At 45.3% G+C, this 24,045-nt stretch overlaps 1 protein-coding gene and 1 long non-coding RNA gene across 8 annotated transcripts in view; one reads left to right on the top strand and one right to left on the bottom strand.

Moving 5' to 3' along the window:
* Nucleotides 1–24,045, bottom strand: part of CUX1 (cut like homeobox 1) — a 268,432-nt gene that overhangs the window by 8,046 nt on the left and 236,341 nt on the right. For 6 of the 7 annotated variants that reach the window (XM_084492955.1, XM_084492956.1, XM_084492957.1 and 3 more), the window contains one exon: nt 10,321–22,048. In XM_084492955.1, coding sequence (XP_084349081.1) covers nt 21,331–22,048 — 718 coding nt within the window. In that variant the 3' untranslated portion in view covers nt 10,321–21,330. Of the gene's footprint in view, nt 1–7; nt 121–817; nt 885–1,267; nt 1,405–10,320; nt 22,049–24,045 lie in introns of those variants that run through there. The other variant, XM_084492961.1, reaches the window with a different exon arrangement.
* On the top strand, nt 5,219–7,486 carry LOC311421547. Its single transcript, XR_014684901.1, has 2 exons — nt 5,219–5,370; nt 6,517–7,486. It is a non-coding gene; the product is annotated as an uncharacterized lncRNA (long non-coding RNA).

Raw genomic sequence — 24,045 nt, 5'->3', positions numbered from 1 at the left:
CACGTACCCCCTCCAGCTCCTGGTTCCTGGCTCGGAAGCGTTCCCGCTGGCTGGAGATGATGGAGAGGAGCGAGTCCACCTGGCCCTCGGGGAACGGGGCGCCGGGCACCGGCGGGTGACCTGCGGACAGCGCTCAGCTTCAGACACGACTCGCTCGCCACATCCACCACCAGCTTGCCGTGCCCCAGTTTGTGGGTGCCCCCCGGGGGGGCCGTGCCCATCGCCCCCTCCCTCCCCGCCTGCCTTCCCAGCAGCAGGAGGCCCCAGCGGGTGCCGAGAGCTGCGTCCCCCAGGGCTGTGACCCCGCAGCTATTCACAGCGCAGGGGGGGTGGCTGCAGGTTGTTTGGCTTGGTGGGGCTGCTGACGTGATGCTGTTTATCGTGGGTTTGCAAAACATTTAAAAACAAAACAACAAAAAAAAAAGGGAAAGGAAGTGGGGTTTTCTCCCAGAAGAGCCAACTGTTGTTATTTATTTGATTCATTTTATCCCGCAGACCTCAGCTGCAGGAGCTGATGTAAAGGAAATATTTAGCTCGCTGGCTCCAGAAGGAGTTTGGTGGGGAAAGAGCAAAATCCAAAGCACGGGGTGCGTGCTCCAGCCCAGGTTCAACATCTCGGCATGCGCCTGCTGCCCTGTCTCAAGGGTCCAGCAAACTGTGCTGAACATGGAAAACCCATCAGCACTCCTGCTGAAGGCTGTGTCTGCTCTCACCTTGAGCATCCTCGTGTTGCCATCCCCAGGAGGTGACAGCCACCCTGCCCACCCCTCTGGGATGGTTTCCTGGCACCCTGAGCAGTTTTGTGCCTGCCTCTCACCGTAAAACAGTGCGGTGGCCTCCTTGATGGGCTCCGGTATCTTCTCCAGGCTGGGGACAGCTGCGCCCTGGGTGGTGCAAGCAGAGAGGATTCAGTGTTTCCCACCCAGCACCCACAGCCCTGGGGGAAGCATCACTGCCAGATGGGTGCTCAGCAAGGGTCAAGCCCAAGACAGTGCAGAGAGGCGATGCTCAGCCCACAAACCCATCCTGTCCCCAGGGAGGAGAAGGACTGGGTGGTCCCCCAATGCCACCCCCTCCCATGCCAGCACTGTCCTGCACATGGGCACAATGAGAACATAAAAAGAAAGAAAAGGGGAACAAGAGAAGAAGAAGAAAAAAGAGGAGGAGCTGGAACAACCCCCATGCCTGCTGCAGGCCCTCCACCAGCGGTGGTCAACCCCCGGGGCCACCTCGAGCCGTTCCTGGGGGCTGATGGAGCCGAGGTTACCTCTGCGTCCGGGCGGTGCACGGCGGAGAGGGCCTGGATGGTGCTGAGGTCGTGCTCCAGCTTGGCAACGAGCTCCTTCTGGCCAGACAGCGTGGCCGCAGCCTCCGTCAGCTGGATCTGCAGCTCCGCACAGCGCACTGCAAAACAGAACCGGGGCTGTCACCCAGGGGTGGCCCAACACCACGCGCTGCACCCAGGGGACTCCAGAAAGGGGCAGAGAGCCCCAACGGGGGCACCAAAGCCAGCCTGTGGGCAGCGACCCCGATTTCTCCAGGGCTCTGTCCCTATTTCTAGGGGTGTCAAGAGCACAGCAGCGATCCCTGGTGTGCTCCAAAGGGGACTCGCCCAGCCTGCCTCAGTGTGATGGGGACAGGGGGTGTCTCTGGGGCTGGGCTCAGGGGGAATCAACCCTGCCCCATGGCACAGGTGAAGGCTGTATGGCTCCCACGTCCCTGCCCATCTGATTTTCCATGGAGGAGCATCCTTCCAGTTGCTCCCCCAAGAAAAACCCATGCCTAAACCCCAACAGGCACTGGGTGGGATGCTCCAGGAGTGACCCAAAGCCTCTGGCTCCCCTCGTGTAGCCCCAGCCCAGATGTGAAGCAGCACGGAGATGTGGCTGGGCCATAAGGGAGCTGCAGCAAGAGGAAAAGGACCGGCTCCCAGGGCAGGCACCTTGCTCTGGTCACAAATGCATCCCAAAACACAGAACATCAGCAAGCAGGGTCCCTGTCCCACAGCAGGAACCTGACCAGCCCCAGCCCAGCCCCTGCATTTTCCACCAGCAGCCTCCCCGCCGCAGGGACGCAGGATACGTCCCTCAGTGCCTGGATTTCCAGGTGGGTGAAAGCTCAGGTCCCAGCCGTGCCAGTCCCTCCCTGATAATTCCCGCTGTAATTATCAGCCTGGATTCCAGGCAGCTGGGAGGCAAAACCCCTCCTTTATCAGCAGCCAGGCAGCGAAGGCAGCGCCGTGCTGGGGAGTGAGGGCAGGGCTGTGCCTAGGGGGCTGCCTGCCCATGCCCAAGACTTGAGAGGGAAGGCGCGAGGCGTGTGGCTCCGTGCCGGCACCACGGGTCCTGCCAGCCCCAAATCTGGCTGTGGTCGGGGTCCTGCAGACGCTGGTGGATTTGGGCTCAGGATGAAATCACGCCCAAGCAAATGCTGCTTTCCTGCAAAGCACAAGCTCTGATAGTGCAAATTTTCCCTCCTTTTTCTCCAAAAAGCAATTCTTACGTTATCCATAAGGGACCGAGCCTGTCTGCAGAGAAAGGGAGCGGTCCCACGCCTCAGATACAATGCACGATTCTATTTTTTTTTTTTCCTCTTTTTCCCCCTGCATGTTTGCTTTTTGCAGGCCCAGGTAAAAGCCCTGCTCAGCCCCCGGCAGCTGCACTATCCGAGCCGCCCCAGCGGAGGTCAGTGTTCCGCAAGGAATGGGGACGGCTCCGCGCTCCCGAAGCATGGGTGGCCTGATGTGAAATATTTGCATTAACAAGATTTGGAAAGAAGAAAACCTCTTCCCTACGGTTAATTATTTAATTAACTCTCTCTTAAAATTGCATTAAAATGTAATTGGGAAGCTCTCCCTAGCCAAACCTGGGCCGTGGGGCCCAGCGCTGTGAAAGGCTGCCCCAGTTGGCACGCATGGGGCCGATGGTGCTGTGGGTGCACCGTGCCCGAGCGGGGCCAGGACTCTGCCCCAGACCCCTCTGCAAGATCCAGCCCTGGTGCCCAGCTCCCTGGTTTCTCTCTGAAATCATCTTTTTGCTTTGGGTTGCATGGAGCGAGTTTCGCAGTTTGCTCAGGAGTGCAAAAGGTCAGCACAGGAACTCGTCTCCCACTCGTAAAGAAAAGATGCATCCTTCCTCCCCTGGGGTTCACTTCCAACGCTTTGGCCACTATTCCACAAATGGGCCGTGAAAACAAGACAGGAACCACGTCTAATGCAGAAGTGCATGGAGCCTCCTCTGACCCCCCTGCCCCGGTATCTTTCTTTGCAGCTTTTTTAATCACAACTTTTCTCTGCTCGGAAGGTCAGAGGCCAGCAGCGCTCCCCTCCAGCAGCAGCAGGCATTCCCCAGGTCATGCCAGGCTTCAAGGCTGAGCAAAGAGAATCTGCCTTTGTCGCCTCCTGCCTCTGACCCTTCAGATGTGCAAATACCTCAAACGCTGTGGAGGACGGAGTGGTGCTGCAGAAGATAATGAAACAAAGAAGGTGAAGCCCTGAGGTAACCGGCATTTTAAACCCGGTATCTTTATCCTCAAAATTAATCGTCCCTGACTTTTCAGGCAAGAGAGAAGCCATCTCCAACATGCCAGGCCTTGCCCTGATATGGCTTTACAAGTAAAAGCATTGACATGCAGCAACTGGATGGCCCGGTGTGGGCCGAAGTCACCAGCCCTGCCTGGTGCCGCACTGGGAGGTCTGGTTGTTCCTTGCCAGCTCCACCCGATACCCAGAAAGCAAGTACCCGAGGCAGGAGTAGTGCTGAAACCCTTCTTACACATTCCTGGGGTCTGTGGCAAGGTGGCTGAGCACATGGGAACAGGACTGGGTTTTGCATGGGGCACTAGCGATGGTATCAGCAGTTGGCTGGGTGAACCGGAACCTTCTGGGACATGGTTTTCCTAATCCAAAACCTCCGTGACGTTGATCCAGAAGTCCTGAGCTTTTATCTGGCCTGGCTGGCCAGTAACACATCGGTCGTTAAAGTTTCATGGTGTCTCTGTAACCACGCTCCCAGCAGTTCTGCTGACACAAACACGAGGGTTGAGTAAATCCATGAACCTCTGGCTACCTACTGCTGAACTTGGGCTACCACCTGAACACCACAGCCCTGCAGATACACCTGCAGGACCTTCCTAGGAATCCTGGGCAAGAAGAGAAGCACCTCTCAGCAAACCATCAGCCACAGGCCTCCTCCCACACAGCCTGCATGACTGACCTGGAGAAGCTGCAAGGGTCCCTGTTGCTGAATAAACTTATGAAGTAGCACAGAACAGAGGTACTGACCAGAGCTTACAGTAAGCAGACACTAGAATAAAATCATGAAGACATCTGATGCAAGGATGGGAAAGCCCAGGTCCCCTTTCTGCCTGACTACTCTGGTTGCCTTCCCCTCTTCATCTCTCAGCTGCTGGATCTTCAGATCTTCCTGCTCCCCCAGGATGGGTGAAGGGAGACTTCTGATTTCTTCAAACTTTTTCTGCATCACTCAGCATCTGGCCTGATGAAATACCTAACCTCAGTGGGGAAGGAGTGATTGGGCCCTCTGCAACAAACCATGCCCCTTGCAAAAAGATTGGTTGTCTGGAAGGAAGAATAATATTGGTAAGGTTCTTGAAATGCATCATATCCTGACCAAAACTGAATGAGGGATTAAAAAGAGCCTTGACTGAGTCCATATGCTCTGAGGATGTTATCTGTTGGGTGCAATCTCCTGTAGGTTCAGCCTCCTGAAGGGTTCAGCCACAGATGACACTGCCAAGAGACGCGTGCTTCTGGAAAGACGCAAAGTGCCCATGCAGACAGGCCATGTGGCGTCTCAAGCAGAGAGAAAACAAACGGTCCTAAGTTGAGACTAAAAGATTTAGATGCCCCTCACGCTTCCATTTTGGATAACACGGCCAATCTTGCGTGCCTCCAGGAGCTGCAAGAAAAAATCCTTGTAGCGAGTGTCGAGGAAAAGTCCCGAGGCACCAGGCTCTGCGGCTCGCTGCGAGCAGCTCTGGGCCCAGCAGATGCAGGGGCTCTTCGGGAGCGCTCGAAGCCAGTGAGCCCAGCGCTGCCACGGAGCAACAGCAACTTTGACTCCTGTAACAAGCCCCAGCAATCGGACTCCCTTGGCAAATCATCCAAAATAAACAGCATCTGTTTTCACAGATGGAGAGAATTAAGACATACTAGCAACTTAGTTTGAAGTTATAAGGCCAGACATAAATAAATGAGAGGCAATCTTTCCATAAGATGGTGGCTTGATTACTGAGGATACAGACAGATGAATAAATCACCTTGGGGTGAGATAGGCTGTAACTTGCTACACATCCAAGAGACTGCAGTAACTACTCATGTGAATCCTCTTAGCCCGAAGGAAATGAGAGGTAAGTGATATTGCTGAAGGGATCTGCAGGGTAGGAGCACACACATGGGCAGTTATTGCAAATTAGCTGATGCTCTGCACGTTCACACCCTCATTTGCCTCATGGTAACTTTTTAATCTGCCTCCGTTACTGTCTGGCCTCCCCGGATTTACATAACTGTAAAAATATAAGAAAACAAGAAGAGAAATGATGTGGCATGCTTGAAGCTTTCTTTGAAATCTACCCTCTCAGAAGTCAACTGTAGTGCATTGAAATCCAGTACTTCAAAGGTTTTAAGCCTATTTTATTGACTGGAAGGAAGATGATGGTAAGATAACCAAGTCTTGGACTGCCTTGACTTTAAGGCTGAGAAACCCAGGCTCAAAGCTGGAGACTCACTCAACACAAACACTGGTGCCTGAGCGCGCCAGGATGAGGTGCAAGATCCAAAAAAAGCAGCAGGAGCTGGGTCCTTTGATTTTTCCAGCTCTCTCAGCCTTTCCCCGCGTTGGGCCGCTCTGGTTAATGACCGGGTTGCTGAGGACAGTTACTCAGAAGTTGAAATGGTTGTTCTTCACCATGCAGATGCTAAGGCTTTTTGGCATTTGTCTCCCATGAAAATTTCCAAGCCAACAAAGTCTCAGCTCCACTTCTACCTGATGCCAGAGCTCCCAGGTTTATACATAAATTAAGGCACAATTTCAGGCTTTTAAAATACTTGGCATTTGGCTTTTAAGGAAGTCTGAAAAAGACGGTACTATTATTGCCCAAAGTCCTGCTCCCCTTCCAGGTGAATCACAGGGAGATGACTTGACTCTGCATTTTGTAGTTGAAGGGATGAGAGGGCAGTGTCCATATGCTGCAGATCCTGTCCTGGATGATTTTCTGTGTTCTAAGGAACAAAAGATCAGAGCCAAAATCCTTCCCACAACAGAGTCTTGTTAAAGGCCTTTTCATGTCATACATCTCAACAGTTCCAGTTCCTTCTTGGCCCTTCTGTAGTGTGGGACAGCATTTCTGCATGGTCCACAGCTGCATGGGGACCATTAATTCGGTCTTAACTTTATGCAAAGTCCCTTCCTTGAAGCTGCTGTTGCTGTGAGCTGTCAGCAGGCTGAGAAACAGGATAAGAAGGCAGGGAATGATTTAACATTTCTTTACTTCAAGGCATCAGAGCCCTGCCTCTCAAATCTAGTGGGTCCTCTGTGGTGCAAATCTGCTCGGAAGTACATGCTAATAAGCAGGTTGGAGCAGAGAAGCCCAGCTGAACTGTTTCTGGGGTCCACCTCACCTCATAAGGCAAAGAAGGAATATCACCATCACCCAAAGGGTGTATATTCTTCCAAGAATCCCCTAAGAGTGAATAAAGATAGTGGAGATGCAAGTCAAGTGCTCCAGAAAGCCCACCAACACTAGAGAAGTCACACAAGGATTGGTCTTTTGGGACATTTTGAAGCAACCTTTCTAGAAATCTCCAGAGGGAAGAAAGTTCAGTCAGCTCTGAGAGCACCTGTAGTAGCCAGCATGCCCAGATCATGTTAGTCTGGGAATCATCTTGGCCTGCAGTTTTGCTTACCAGAAGCAATCAGGCTGTTCTCGTTTATTACTTCTGTACCTGCCGCAAGATTTGCACATTTTCTCAAAAGGGACAAAAAAGAAAGAAGATGGCAAAAAGAAAGGGATGATGACAACTCTAAAAGCCACAGGAAACTCCAAGGCACCATCTACCTAATCTTTAGCCACTGTTACTAGCCCTGGGAAAGCTCCAGGGTTGAAGTGCAATGATTGCTCTGCAAAGGCAGAGGCTGCAGGAGAAGACATCAAGAACCTTCAGTGATGTTCTCCAGGGCTGCTTGCAGAAGGTGCGCAGACCTGGATGGCAGGAGCCAGGACTGGCACTAGCCAAGGCAAGAAGAGCAAACCTTATTTTTACTTCCATGTACTGTCAAAAATACAATAAAAATAGGGACAGTAGGAAGCAGATCACACCTCACAGCCTGAGGACAAAGTCTGAGACCTCTTCTGCCCTGGTGACAAAGGGTCGGGAGCACAGGGAAAAGGCCCTTCACCCTAACTGCTGTGCTCACAATGGAGGAGACTCCCTTGCAGACTTCACCAGTGCCCTCAGACACAACTGTGAAGGTGACCTTGGGGCAAAACAAGGGGAGGGAGATGAGGGCATTCCTCATAGCACCTCATGACCCAAGGCTGGATTTGCAGAGGGAACACCGCATAACATGGCGGCCTCCTCTACACCGCTCCGCGGCCTAGCCAGACTTGGCCAGCCACAGCACACGGAGGGGCACAAACCTAAAGGCTTGTGGAAACAATGGCTCCTGAAAAATCAAGGGGCCCCACACTTTGAGGGATGGATCATTTCGACGCCCCTGGGCTGTCATTAAGGAGCTGTTTGCCAGCTCCTGGCCTTTCCCTGCCAGCTGCTGGGGGAGGAGGTGCAGGCGCAATTTCTGCTCCCTCCCCTCCTTTCCCCCCTTTCCTTTTACCATGTCTCTGGAATTTTGAGGGCCTGCCGGGAAGGGAAGGGTTGAGGGATTTCTCCTTCCCTTCCTCCTGGCCCAGCCACTCCAAAATAAACAGCCCCCAGAAAAGAAACACAGTGCCACTTAATAAATTCACCCTGTAAGGAGAGAGATTTCATAGAGGAGCGGCTTATTTCCAAGGGTACTAAGATAATTACATGGGTAACTAGGAAGAGTTCAAGAAAACAGTTTGAATTTTCTTATCAGTTTCCCATAGCTTGGAGCAAAAAGAAAATAAAATGCTTTACTATAATCAAATTATGTTTTCTGAAGCCCTCTGTTGGCAAGTACACAATTTCTTCAGCACTTCCATTAAAACAGAAACACTTAGGAGAAAATGATAGCGGCTCAAAATGGAAGAGTGGGGCCCAAGAGCACCACACCAGCGGTTTGCATGGCCCTCACCACAGAAAGCCAGACCACCTCTTGCTGGCTGCAGGGCAGCAGCAGGCCCACAGGCAGTACCTGTGGCCCCCATCTGCTCACCTGGTGCTAACTTAGCCCCATACCTAAGGATATTACAAAAGAGACTTTCTCCCATTAACTCAGCAATGCTCGTAGTACTTCCAGTGTAAAACCTCACCCTTGCTACAGCAGTTAACTTCAGAAGCAGCTATTGACTAACAGAAACATTACTGACACCCAGGCATGCCGCAGCGCTGATGTGAAGTGCCTGTGGGATCGTGCACCACATGCTTCTCCTTCTGAAAAGGGATTTTCAACATCCTTCTGAGGGGCTACAAAATGAGGCTGTTGCATAAAATCCAGCTACCTCTATGGAATAGCCTAGGTATCTGCTCCTGACCCTGTGGTTTTGGTTGCCCTCTGAGTTTCCAGAAATAAACTTCTGAACATGCAGGCTGAAGAGCTCAGTCTGGTTTTATACTGGGTGCATGATTCTGAGCTACACCAAACCCCCTCCACCTTCATTACTGGGTCTGTGCTTTCAAAAGTATAAGGCATCTTTTGATGATAACGTGGTTTTAGTACGTCAGTGCCAATACCGCCATACCTAAAGAAAAGTGTGACTTATAAATATGCATATTAACCAACTTGAGTAATAACACTTTAAAAGTGTAGGTGTTCAGCATTAAGCTTCAAGTGATCAGGATAAAATTATACAAGACTACAAGACAATGCCATTTATATCAATCAACAGTGTGACTGGTCATTAAGCAGTAGGAAAAAAAAAAAAAAGTGTTAAGCCCAGAACCTTTACAACCTGTGGAACAACCGGTCAGACATTTCAAAAACAGAAAGCACATGTTCACAAAGAAATGAAGGCATTATACAGTACTTTTGATCCATTTTAAAGTGACCCACTCCTGCAGGATTTATCAAAGCTCAAGATGGCAAAGAGGGAGAGCAAAAGCAAGCACCCAATGCAGCGCCACAGGGCTGAGAGTGAAACCAGCTGGCTGGGTTCCTGCGATACCTGGAGGGAAGGGAGCATGAGGGGAAAGCCCATCCCAGCTCCCCGATCTCCAGGATAACTAGCTCGACATTTAGGATAGCACTATAGCAGATTTCCAACTTGGGCTTCCAAAACTCCTCCCGCAACACTGAGCATGTCCTACTCCGTAGGAAACAGCCTAGGACACAGCAAATGTGCTTACAGCCTGTTGCGAAAAATACACAGGAAATGTGCATACCTAATGCAGTTAAAGAAGAGACAAAGTAAACTTAGTTCCCTCAAAATAAATTCCAATTCAAAAAACACAATTCAAAAAGCAGACACAGCAGGCCCGGTAAAAGAGCAGTACACAGGCACGCACACACACACACTCTACCTGAAAACCAGAGTACTCAAGCTAGAGGTTTATTCTACTGTTTTTTTAAATATAATTCAACTGATGGGTTAACATATCAATTCCTTACCAACGCCAAATTTTAAATTCTCTTTAACTACTCAGTGTATTTAAAGGAACAACATCTTACAAGGCACTAGAAGATGAATTCATCTTTAGATAAAGTATCTGTAAAAATAAAGAGTGAGCCAAGTATCCATATTCATTTTTGAATGTCAAGCGCTTCTGACCTCAATTTCTTTAATCTGTTTTTTGTCTGTTTTTTAATTAGCTAATAATATTGGTCTGGTGCTCAGCACAATCCCCCTTGCAGTCTCAGACTCAAAACACATCTTTTCTGTCCGTGAAGCTGGGTGTGCACCTCTCACCGACAACACTTGAATTTCACTGAAAAAGGATACGGTTTGGAAATCCAACACTTAAAGAAAGTATTGAAAACATCTCCCTTCTCCCCTCAGAAACTGATACATGAGATGTACATTTTTGTCCCCACGGTAAACACAAATCCCCACCAAATCCAGCCCCTTAATTCCCCTGGACATCACTGACAGAGTCAGAACGCCAATGTAAATGTTTGCTGCTTGGACTCAGGTCTCACCTTAATAAAGACAGCCCACGCGTAATTGTGTTTGTATAAAAGATATTTACTTCAATTATCACACCTAGGGTGCTAGTGAATAATAATAATAATAATACATCGTGTGAGTTTCATACAGTGATATTGCTTCTCCATATCATATAGGGACCGTTGTACAGTGCTGAGAACAAACATTATATGGCTAACCAAACAAAGACAGAAGAAACAATGCCATTCTGCTGACGGAGGGAGCGCTTCCCCGCTACTGCCAGCCATATAAACTCTTACTTTTTATGTTTAAACAAATACCAAGAAATAAAATGTTACAAAAGATGAGTCACAGCAACACAATGTGGGCTTCTCAAAGCTACTTGTACAAAAAAATGACACTTTTTTTGGTCAATTGGGTCTTTGTGAGGATCTTTTTTTTTTAATCTGTGATTGTGAATATAACAAACAAGCTCTAAAAACATCTAAGACTTAGTGCGTTACAGAAAAAATATAAAATACTGCTAAAAATGTAAGACACCACAATACACTGGGGTAAAAACTGAGCTTATTATTTAAAAAAAAAGTTCTCAGGAAAAAGTACACCACTTTCTGTTTGAGTTCATCTTGTGCTGTGTTAGTAGTCGGGGCATTTCAAAGGTCTGCCCATTATCATGGCAAGTAGTTATTGCACAAATGCAAAGAGTTAATTTTTTTAATAAAAAATGAAAAGGGACATGAGGGAAACAATTAAAAAAAAAAAAAAAAAGAAAAAAAAGAAACATCCCCCCCACCCCAGCCAGCCTCCATCTGCTTTGGAATTAACGTCCAAATTCGTACATTTGACATTCGCGGAGCATTTCCAGCGAGTGGGGCGCACAGTGCCCGCTTTTGTGAAAGGAACGGCAGAAAACACTTTGCAACACAGAAATGCATAGAGTATTCTGACAGGAACAAGCTTTTTCTTTGCTGAAGTTATCCAATCGTTACCATAGGGCTTTTTTTTTTTTTTTGTTTTCTCTTTTCTTTCAGACTACGTCAAAGGAAAAAAAAAAACTCGCGTGGGAAATGCATCTGATGGTTTTTAGTGGGACACCCTCGAAAGGCAAAGTGCAAATTTGCTTCCAAATCCACAGAAGTGGTGATGTGCCCTGCAACTAGCTCAGCACCTTCCCCCTTTGCCCACCGTAAGGTCTCACCGCGGGGCCGGCCGGCTCGGTGCTGACCGGTGGCCCTCTGCCCCGTCCCTCGTGCAGACACGCGCTCCCCTGCCGCAAGCAGGGGGAATTTCTAGCGCAATGGTTTTCATTTTTGCTTCTGCAGCTTTTCTCTCGCTCGCTCGTGACGTGTTACCTAGCCAGGGACAGCCTGTCTGAACGTGTTTCCACACCGCAAGAAAACTTAAACAACTCCTCCGTGACAAAGATCAATTTACAACGTGCATTTCCAGAGTTCACACCAGGAAAAGTTGCTGCTGCTGCACCAGGTGTTTTTTTTTTTCGTTTTTTTTTTCCTCTTTTTTTTTGATTTTTTTTTTTAAAGTTTTTTGTTTTAAATCTTGACCAACTTTGAATGAGAAGAAAATCAGCCTTGAATTCAGAAATTCAAACATATGCCAACAAAGATGAACATCACAGGAAACCAGTCTCTCATTTTAAATTAACACGCGAGTAAATCACAATGTACTTTGACAAAGGGGCACTGCATCTTCATGAAATTCTCAGTAGAGGCTCTAGGAGGCTAAGGGTATTTTCTCTCTCTGTATATTTTAAGTCTCTTCTCTCACAACTGAGGCTTCTTATTCTCAGTCCTAAATTATTTTAAAACTATTTAAATAATATTATTTATTAGGCATTTAGATAAAATACTTTTTTTTTTTTTTTTCTTTTAAAAATGATTGCTCTAGGAAACACAACAGGGGCACAATGATATGGATACGAGCCGACAGCAACCCACTCCATCCAACTTTCTCCAATGTCTGCTCACAGGATATGTATACTCCTGTTGTGTTCGTATCAAATAAAAACAAACCTCAAAAAAAAAAAAAAAAAGAAACTGTTAAAATTAATCTCATAAATAGGAAATGTTAGATTGTTTTCCTAATTACAAACCGCCTTTGCGTATTTCACCTTATGATGCTGTAGAGAGAGCAAGCTTGGAGCGTGACACAGCAGTGCTGCTGAGGGCTGAGGATGCAGGTGGGAGGAAGCCCGAGCTTCGCCAGACCCAACGCGACTGGACTGACCCTACAGCGCCTCGGCCCCCACAGCCAGCCCTGAAGACAAGACAGACGGCACGGATTCCCGATGGCACGAAGGACATGTAGCAGTTAGCAAGGGCTGGAGCCCACCAGCGGTTCCTGAAGGCGGACAGACCTGCAGGCACGGCATGGGCCTTGGGAGCGTTAACGCCGCGGGGCAGTGCTGGGCTTTCGAAGCCTGCGCCCTCCGTGCTGCTGGAGCCAAGCCAGGCAGGGCTGTTCGTCAGGAACCCAAATTCACATAACCAGTGCTTGCACTCGCCTGTGCTCAGCGGACAGGGCCTCCAGATGCAGAGTGAGAGTTTCTATTGCACAAAGACTTAACGCACAGTGTTTGAAGTGCTCAGTAGCAAGGGGGCAACTAACGCTGGGCCGCGCAAGTGCTCCTCGGTTGGCGCTTGCTTTCCCCCCACCCAAGTGAAAAGCTGTGAATGCTGCGATCTAGATCACTGTGCTTTAGATTATTCTCCACAAAGAGATTAGAAAATAAGGCACATAGCTTTCCAAGTATAGAAAGTTTGTTAAAGACTACATTTTAGGAAAGTAGCGAGAACTAAAAACTTAATGGGCAATGCAGTAACGTACAGGATTTTGATGACATGCCTGTTGAATTAAAATAAAACCATTTCAAACTAGACTAACCTCTTCCCCCCACAAAAGACCTTTCCACGATCCCCACCTCCTGAGGAGGTGAAAGGAAATGGAAGCCCTGCTCAAGGAAAAAGAAAAGTACGACACAGAGGTGACCTTGCTTACTCCCCACACGCCTCCTTTAGGAGCCAGATGCTCAAGCACTCGCAGCAGAGCCTGTACCAGCATCCAGAGGTAACTAGGTACTTTGGAAACACTTTTAAAGCTAGTAATAATTTACTCACATAAATAATACATCAAAATAGTACTAAGGGTCTAATGTAAACTAACAAAAGCCAGAGAAGTCTGACTGAAGGACTGATTGTAGAAAACATTTTTTTTTTTTTAGTTACTTGGAGATAGGATTGTACTTCAGAGCAAGTCAAATGCCAGGTTTTAGTTCTTCTCTTGAAAACACAGCACTTGCCTTCCAAGAGGAACTGTGAAGTAGAGAATTTCAATCTCATTCCCAAGAATACTTGAATATTGCTCAGGGAAAGCAAGAACAAACCACTTGCTTATATTTGTTACTTGGCTACATTTACTGATCAGTGGTTTTTACAACTGTTTAAATACATGGCAAAATTCTTTATTCTTCATCTTCCCACTGTACCTAAATATAGCAGAGTATGATTTACTTGTGCAGCTATCTAGCATATTAACTTCTCCTAGGCCACATCAAAGCAAAACCCTCACACCAACTGTTATGGGATGTTACAGACAAAGTTTGACCCTTAATTTCAAATTACCTGGCTTTTGCACATCTCAGACCCTCGGAATTATTTTTATGTATTCTGAACGTGATCTTCTCCCTCCCCAGGTTAGCTGAACCCGCATATCTCAAGAAATCCGACCTCTCAGATGGATAATCCTGCATTTACAACACGGAACTTATCTGACAAATGGGAAAACAGCATGCTATGCATTAAAATACAGAGTAGTTTTAAGCCTCCACTCACCTATGCCCCAAATGATTTCATGATTCTGGCTGTAGCCAATTCTACTGCCCCACCAAGACCAAGCATGTAAACACTATACATACAGGGGGCTTCCCGTACTGGAATCGTGTACATACACACACTTAACAACTCCTAAAAATGCATATTCATTACCCGCATCGACAGAAGATGTAACACGACTTAATGCCATGATTCCTGTTACCAACAGAGAGATGGTGCTGTTATGAACATTACCACAGAATTACACAGTAACTATGCCACAAGCAGGCGTGTCACCGAAGCAGCAGGGAACTCCTGGCCTGACTCTCCACTTCCATGGATCTTTGGATAAAGATTGTACTACGTCGTACAAGTGTCTCTAAGAATCAAACAGAAAGTCAAAGACATGATATCGTGGGGACTTTAGCCATCTACTTTTGCTGTACTGTTTCCTATATTATTTTGCAATGGTCAGGAATTCAGTCATTCTTGGCACGTGCCTGTTTCAACAGACAACCAGAAACAATAATGTGAAACCAACGGTTTTGGTCATAAAAAATCAACAGAACTGTGGCAAAACCCTTCTACTAGTATCAAACAAATAAAGCAAGCCTGAACAATGGCAGAAATTGCGTTTTGTAGAATAGCTGGACAAGGAAAATACAATAATCTCATTAATTTTTTAAAAGGGGACATTTCTTTTTAAAGCACTTTTGTGTCTCAACATGTTTGTGACTAGTAATGAAAAACCAACCCTGGGCACCAGACCATTTTTTTCTCATTCATAAACTAGTTGTAGAAATGCACACTTCCCTGGACAGCCAAGGTTTGGGGTTTGACACAGAGGTTGTGGGGAAAGTGGGTGCCCTCGGTCCTTGGCTGTACCAGAGGTTCTCACTAATAAAACTTCAATGAATGACTTTGTTCAGCTGGGAAATGACCTTACAACTAATAACTTGCATCCCATATGCCACAGTACCACTGGACTGGGGGGAAAATCATCCCTGAGGAGAGAGATGGCACCACTCACACACCTATTTTAAGGCTTTTTTTGAAAACTTAAGTGCACAGGCCTAATGCTAACCTTCTCCAAAAGGATAAATTTCACCTTCAGAGCACAGAAACTTTATATCCTTGCATATTAACGGGGTAGGGTACATGACCTGGTCATGTAGGATTAGTCCCTAGGCATAGCATAAAGGGCTTGTCTTGCTTTAAAGTTCATTATTAACTATATTTTACATATGGCATAGTCAATACATCCCACAAAAGGGATGGGGAGGAAAGAACTTATTTGTGAAATAATATTTCTACATTTCAGAGCTCAAACGCATACGTGAAGGAGACAGGGACCACTAGGTCACTTCTCAAACTGAGAAGGTTAAGCCAGAAAAGAAACTTAGATCTTGTGCTTTCCAAGCCAGTGATTCTCCTTGCAATTTAAAACCATCCAGCAAGATTTTAAACCGCTGGAAAAAAAAATATATATTTTTTTTGTACAGAATTTTTAAATTCTCTCTTTTTTTCTTTTTAGTAAGTTGATTGTATATGCAACACAAAGGAAGAAAATGTTGATGTTCAAGTAGTGGGGCAACAGAAAGTGCAAGGGGAATGCAGCAGGCCAATGCATATGTGAACTGAATACTGCTTTACAGCTGTTTTGTCTGTGTGAGTCACGTTTAGGAGTAAGAGGATATGAGCAAATTGTCTCAGCAGGGTCAAAACCCAACTCACTCCCGGGAAAGACATGATTTGGTTTTAGTGAATGTGAAATCACCCTCCCTCCCACGTAAGAACCAACTTTTCTTCTCCTGTGTTTCTGATAGTCTTCAAGAAACACTCACAGGACAGGACTCAGCCACACAGGGTGGCTCTAGGACAGAAAATACTCTAGGATATGTACACGGAGTCAAGAAGTAAGAAGAGAGAGTTTAAGAAACTCACGTGTTAAAAAGACACAAATGAAGCAAAAATAGTGCCCTCCATCTGCATGCAACAAACTGCTTTTCTTTCAGCTTGCAACAAATGGCTAAGTAAGATTTCCGATCTCTTTGCAACCTTGCTAAAGGCACTAGTCCAGATTACTGCAACATTTCAGTTTAAATAAACTGATTTGGATTTAAGTGCAAGGATGTGTCCAAAACCAAGGGATTTTTTTCATCTCTTGTCATAATTTATACATTGTCAAAATAATATTTTCTCCTGTTTCTAACCAGCCCTGTTTTTGCCAGAAACATTTTTATTTCCTATAAATTTTCAGAATACTTGGAATTTGTAATTTTAAGATGGAAAATGACAGACTTCTGACTGCAACTGTGCTAGTGGGGACTGCAATCACTGTTACCATTTTCCATTATTTCAATACATTACTTTGTCAGATCTGCCTCAACCCTAATTTAGGTAAATGTATCACCTTTCTAATTTGAGTTACCACCAGAATGATGCACCTCTATAGCTTACTATTACTCCCATTAAAGGACTGAAAACCAGCAACTTTTAAGTAATTGGATAGAGAATATTGCATAGAATTGTCGCATTCATTAACCTCCTTCTCTACACCATTCCTATTTGAACAAGTTTGATAAAACTAATGTGAGGATCTTTCACCTAATGAGAAAGGCACATGTAAATATATTTTTTTCTCTTTAAGTATATGACTGATCTTTCTTATTACAGCAAAGAGTTTTTTACTGAGTATTCACTAATTCAGGATAGAGACAGAGTGCACTGATAAAGGTTCCTTTACAGCGTGGCTCTATTTAGAGACATTTTACAGATGAATAAATAAAATGGTCAAATTTTACGGCATCAACAGCAACTGTAATTAGAACCATTTCTGCCAATTGTAATGTGCAATCCTGTCGTCTGAAGTTTGTATCCTCAAAAATGGAAGTGCATTGACAGTCACACTGGATGACCCCTCTGCCAAGGAATACTCTTCCCTTACTTTTACCTAAACAAGTATTACACCTTTTGCCTTTTCTAACCATGCAGAAAGAAAAACGACAATTTTTGCTGCAATATAAAGGTATTTGTGTTAAAACAGCCTGGGCCCTTCATCCACAGCTTTAGAAGAGCACAGAACTCGATATAGAAAGATAAAATTATTTTTAAAGAACCTCAAGAAACAAATCAGAACAAAACAGACTCTGGCATTACAGCTTTTCTGAAAACTATCTGTGCTTTTATCCATCAGGAGAAGAAATGTCATCAGTGACCAGGCTCCATGCTCTGCAAAATGACCATGCCATGGGACAAGCCCCAGGTCCCCTGTGCCTCTGTAACACTGCTCACCTTTCTGCGCAGTGACCGAAGAACATAAAAAGCCCCAGTGCTACTCTCTGGCATTTCTTCTCCTGCAACTTTTTTGTCCTTTTCTGTTAATCAAGTAAAAAGAAAAGTTACTCCAATACATATTTTTTCCTAAAAGCGTTACTTTCAAATGCCGCGCAAGAACAGAAATACAGCTAAAATCTTTCAGTGTTGCTGAAGTTAAGTCTCTGAACCAGGGAGGACTCTGCCCGTTTGGAAAGCCAGTAGGTAGCTCATCTCCAACAAGAGAATCTCAGCAGTAGTTCAAGCTAATCCATTTTGCTCTCCAATGGAACAGAAAAGCAGCTGTGACCTTGGCTAAAAATCGGGAACAAACAGCTGGGAGCATCGCTTCAACTCTACGAGCTCGGTCTGAGGGCGTCTGTCTGCCCGTGCCCTGAACGAGGCGCTCACCAAGGGACCCCGAGTGATGCCCAGCGGGGCGGCCGGGCCGCCCCCACAGCATCTCAGCAGGCTAATCCACATTCAACGCAGATCATTAAATATGAAAGAACAAAAGGAGCTAAGCCATTAATAAAGTGCCAAAAATATAGGAAATACTGACAGCATTTGATTTGATTAATTTTATAATAGATGCCAATGACAACCCTTGGCAGGATGGAGTGACTTCTGACTTGTGAATGCTGTCTTTATCCAGCAAAATTACATGATTCAAATGTAATAATGGAGCTTAGAATTAACAGTTAGTGTTATAACAGAAAAATTTCCTCTAGGGCAAGCTACAGATATGCATTTTAAAAACCATTATAGCATTAAAAACTGGGCAGATGCTAAAGAACCCTAAAGAACTAGTGGAAACCTGAAAAGCAATCTAAAAACAAACAGGAAAAAAAAAAAGATACAAGTTTCAAGGCACTTACGTATTGCTTATTAAGAAGAGAGATTGACCTTAAATGCTGCATTTGTGTTCAACCTGTGAATACAGTTCTGCTGTCGGATAATGCAGCAAGAGCTCTCAGTAAGCATTATGGAATGCAATTATATCGACACAGGCACAAGAACAGTTTGGGGAATATTAAGTTAAAAAAAATGATCAAACAGAAAAAAAAAACAAACCACCCTCCCTATCGAGAAAGCCGAGAGTAACCACTTGACTGCATCAAGCACCTGGATCTCAAATCAGCAGACAAGGACAGTAGAAACAGACTGGCAACTGTACTGCCTAGAATTACTTAAAGAAACAAAACAACCACAACACAACCTGAACCGAACAATAAAGACAAAAATTCAGAACATAAAATATCTCTGTCTTCTCGTCAGAAGTTTTGCTTCATGGCTGAAGACGCATCTTGTTATGACTTGTATTAAGGTAGGCGTACTTTTACCAGGACGCGCATTTATAGATGGAGCTGTGCTTTTACGTCAAACCAGACCACTGTACAGATACAGAGAGGTAACACTTTGTTCACCACGTTATTTCCCTCGCTGGCCATTCCCGTGGACTAACTGCACTCCAGATAAGAAGCCAAAATCGCTTCCAGTACGGGCTGTCACACACTGGTGTTTGCTATTACAGACCATCTCCTCAGCTCATCACAGAAAGGGGCCGTTGCTCTCTCTGTTCCTCGATTTTAGTTTTGCATCACAAGTCCCCAGTACCCAAGGAGGTACCCTGAAACAGCTAGCAGTAAAAAGAGGAAACAAATCCCTGCCTTTCAGCCTCCTAGAGCCTTCTTTTCTTAATCATGAAAAGGATTGATTTTAGTGTACTGATTCTTAATTTGTGAAACTTGCGCTAAGTGCTGCTGTTGCATGTTAAGAGACTGTAAATGAAATACATAAGTTCTAAAACATCATGCAAGAAATGTGGTTTCACATCTTACAGTCAAAAATCCTACTAATGAATTAATACAAGCACACTGAGGTGTAATATTGGGAACATACCTTTAAAGTCGGAACTCCTCTCCCCATCCCTCCCTCCCCCAAAATCAGAAAAGTAATATTAATTAAACTTAAGAAGTAATGAATGCACCATTAAAGTGTCATCAAAAAGATGCTGACCTAAGACAAAAGTTCAATGATACACAATACGGTCAAAAAGTCTTCAATCAATAATATACAGTATGACAACTACATCTTGTAAATTATACCCAATACTGCCGGCAGTCTATCCCTCTAAAGAATATTTGCCCCCTTTCATCCCTTCCTAACAATCAGATAATAAAATACAGCACCTATAAATAAGCAAAAAAAAATTATATATATATATATTTATATATATATATATATTCCGAAATCATCTATTGTTAGTTTTAAAGATATGGCAATAAAGGAGTCTAAATTAGCAAACTTGTAGAAGCCATAACTGATAAAACAGCTTATTGAAAAAAGGTGGCAGTAATGCACTCTATGTGTGCACAAGTACGTAAGAAAATACACAGACGTATAAAATTGCACGCACACACTCACGCACACACATCCTTCCACACACCTCTATGCTCACGCATATACATATAGACAACAGGAGGAGTTAGAGACAAGTTAGAATTTGATTTGTACTTTGATCAGCCCTAACCTGTGCATAAAGTAATGGCAAAAGGCTGTATTTCTGCAGGGCAGAATGGGCTAGACTGGGACTCGAGAGCATGAACGTTTTGGTTTGGAGTTTGGGCTGCTTCCATCCTGGTAAGAGCCCGTCTGGTCATTGCCATGTACTATTTTTCCACGTAAAAAATAAGCTTCCCACAACTAAAACATATTTAAAATCAGTGCTTGCGGTGGGAAGAGAGTCAGTAAATGGCCACCTACAGCAGGAAAACTTCTCTATCTGAGGCAGCTCCAGTCCCTCTTAGTGGTGTGTGGCAGCAGTCGTACACATGAACTACGCTTTCATCGGTTCCAGGTAAGCTGAACGTTTCGGGTCACAGAATACGTCCCCGAAGTAGCAGGCTGAAATGTTACTGGCCAACATTTTTTTGAGCTATCTGACTTTACTGAAAGGAAATCCTGTACACTACAAACCAAGTGAAATGATCAAGTACATGCTGTTTCTAAGTTGTCTCCTAAACCTCCTAGATATGAGGTCTGATCAGCGTGCTCTGTGGTTAGAGGTTAAAAAGCAGATTATAAAATACCTAGATTCAGATTTTTTTTTGTCCTGATTTGGCCTAAAATGGAGTGTATTAAACAAATTCTGGTCTGCAAAAGACCAGAATCAGTTAAAGCTATGAAACAATGTGCACTACGTGTCAATATTCTATTTCACTTACAAGAAAACACTAAGTCAGCTACCACAAATTAAGATATTTTCCTGATGTGACTTTTTTTTGTTTTGTTAAAAAATATGTGGAGTAAATGTGTTTTTTCTTTTTTTTTAATTCAAAGTTTCAAACAACAAGATTCTTTTCTTTTCTTGAAAATATGTAGGAATCCAAACTAGTGTGTTTAGAGTCGGTTGACTGTGCAATCTCTTAGTGGCAACTGAACAGCTACAAAAAACTTTCTTTTTTTTTTCTTTTTTTTTTTGAAAAATCTCCCCTTTTTTCCTGGTTTAAGAAGATAATAGTGTATTATCGCTCTGTAGCCATTAGATGGCAGATAAAAAGCCCCCTTTTAATATGTGGGTTTGATTTTTTTTTTTTTAAACGTTTTTCTTTTTTTTTAAAGCCCACACCAAAGAGGAGGGCACAAGGCAAAGCTGTATGAGTTATTCCAGAAATTGTGGAAATCACTTAGGGCAATAATAAAAACACTTCAGGGTACAAAAAAGCTCGACTACACATTTCAGTTTTCTTCCTCGAAAACACAAACATAAATTGGGCTTAACGCTCCTTTTGTTTTCTATATGCACCTTGGCCTATGGCGTTTTTGCCCTGTGGCCCGCAGGGCGGTTAAGTGCGCAACACAATAAAACCAGTAGAGGTCCAGTTTCACTTCCCAGCTCTCCAGAGTTGGGCGAGTTTTAATCTCAAAACTCCCACTCGACAGCCTCTTCTCGACTCGCGGCCTTCTCCAAGCGGTGGATTATGTTGTTCAAGTTTGCTGCTTTCTTTTTCCTCAAGGAGCTGTCTCGCGTGTTCCTGGAGCTCGCGGCCTCGGAGAAGCTGAACAAGCTCTGGAGAGAGTTGGCTTTCTGCGAGCCTGCGGCCGGCGTCGAACTCGTACTTGGCACGCTGGAGATTTTCTCTGAACTTTCTTTTGACTTGTAGGAGCTCTCCCCTGTAAGGACTGAGGTGGAGGCAGCTGAGGTAGAGGCATCCCCTTCCGTGGCGGAGTTGGGCAGTGTCTCCAGAGCTTCTCCCGAACGCTGAGACCCCGCTGGAGAGCTCTGGCGCGGCGCTCTGAGCCTGCCCTCGTCGTCGGTGTCCTCCAGGCTCTCCGTTCCCAAGAGGAACGGCTCCGCTCTCTCCGAAGGCCTGGCGCCAGGCAGTGCCTCTTCCCCCGCTTCCAGAGCCGACTCCGCTTGCCCTCCCTGAGACTTTGTGGTTGCATTGCTGTACTCGTCCGCCTCCGGACCGCTCGGCTTTCCTTCAGGTGGGCCTTCCGCGTCCACGCCGTCGCAGCTGTCTCCCTCCGAGCTGTGAGCGGCTCTGCTGCTTCTCGCCGAAGGAGAATCGCTCGACCCGGCCTGGCTCTGGCTTCCCGCTTGGATCTCCTCGATGAACAGCTCCCGGCGGATGCGAGACCTAGGAGACAGAAGAAAGGGATGGTGAGGCTGCTGGCGGCCACGCAAAGCCTCGCTGCCACGTAACACGCGCCTTCCCAGGGTACCGACACCAAAATCTTGCAACGCCCTTCCCTAAGAAGCCAGTTTGCCTTGGCTACAGGACAGCTGCAACAAGCTGGGGTGGTGGAAGAGCTCACATGCTCCAATTCAAAGGACTGGCGCAAAAAGCGTTCGGAAGAATGTGAAATATTGTCAAGATGCTCTTAATTTTGTTCTCCCCGGCCACACACCCACTTCTAAGCCTGCTGTGCATGGAAGAACCCAGGCTGCAAAACTTGGACTCCTCCAAAACACGGTGGGAGGAAGATTGGTCAAACCCAGGACTTTCAGCAGAATACCCTTTCTGGTAACCTGTTCAGTGCTTAGTGTTTGAGAGTGACCCATCTGACCTTAACCAGCATACTTAGTAATGGTAATGACTACCCGTTTTAATAACCAGAGCAGACATTATGGAACAAAGCAAAAATATAAACTTTATGTGGATAATCAATTCGTAATAATATGATTTGCGAAAACCAAGTGAGAGAGTGTTTTTCCTTTATGATTTCAAATGAAGTAACATTCATAATTTTATGCTGAATTTTTACAGCTCTGGACTTGGTTTCATGGACAGAGATGAAAGGCTCTGCAGTCTCCTATTCCCACAGGATGTCTGACATCAGGAACATGAAACTTTACAATACACTGGACCACAGAAGGGATGATTTTAAAAAATATGAATACATTTCTAGTAGATCCAGTGGAAAATAGCTTATAAATGAAAAGGAATCCGGACTTCACTAAAAAATGAACCACAATCTGTTTAAACAAAAAAGAAACAAGGAAAAGAAAAATCGAGAAAAAACAGCCACCAAGGAGAAACCAAGATGAAAGAAAGTTCATCGTTGTGAAACCCCTCCGGGGAAGCACTGCCTTTTGACAGGTTGTCAGTCTAGAAGCTACTCTGACTTCTGCCTTATTTTTTATTTAAAAAATCGATTTCGGAACATGAATAGTGACAAGGCAAGCAGTGCATTTCAAGGGAATTAATACACTCCGTGTGTGGCTAAAACTACTTGGGGTTTCACCTTGTGCCTCCTGTTTCTGGAAGCATGTAATAATCCCATAAACGCACTACCCATGCCATTTAACTTAGGCCCTTCCTTCTTCCTTCTCTGCTTAGGATTTTCCATGATCCTCACAAGCACAACTGAACAGTTTATGAAAAAACACCTTAGGGTCTAGTCAACTCTTTCTCTGTAGCACCCCATAAGCCATAAAAGCTTACGAACACTGTTCAGGTCCCAGTCTGCAGCCTCAAAGACCTGTGATCAAGGATGAGACTACAAAGGGAGAGTTTAGCAGAACTTCTGTCAGAGTGGAAGCAACACTTTTGGTTTTAAGCAGGGAGAATTGCTAAGGGTCTTGCAGATGACAAGTGAAACACCGTCCCAACACAGATGGCTTGTAAGAATTTTTCATTTATCCCTGATCTTGCTACAGAAGACAGCACACAATGGAAAAAAATGTGATGAATGCAAAACACCATCTGAATACTGCTTTTGAAGCTAATGATATTATTGACTTGCTTGAAATGCAAGACTATTTCAGCAGTACTTGCTGACTCTACACTTTTGAAGGATTTAGGGGGTCTGTAATTTTCCCTAGGAGAATATTATACACCTAACAGCAGACCACAGGTGCTAGCATTAATTTGCTATTACCATTAGTTGCATGCATCCTGGATTATCAGGCTGTATTCATGCCTATAATCTCCCTGCATGGATGCCGATACAGAACATGCTGCTTCTGTAACATGTACCAAGTCAGGAGAGGAAACAGGGAAACAGGTAAGAGCTTCATGCCTGCATAGCATTTAAAATAGCTCAGCTCCATCACGATACTGAATGATGACATGCTCATTGAATAACTGATCACTGCCCTATACTGTTATATATGTATAAGTTCAGTGTCTGT

The sequence above is a fragment of the Aythya ferina genome (genome assembly GCF_964211825.1).
Source record: "Aythya ferina genome assembly, chromosome: 19".
Lineage (NCBI taxonomy): Eukaryota > Metazoa > Chordata > Aves > Anseriformes > Anatidae > Aythya > Aythya ferina.
The sequence above is the reverse complement of the archived record's forward strand: the minus strand, read 5'-3'. Positions and strand labels throughout refer to the sequence as shown.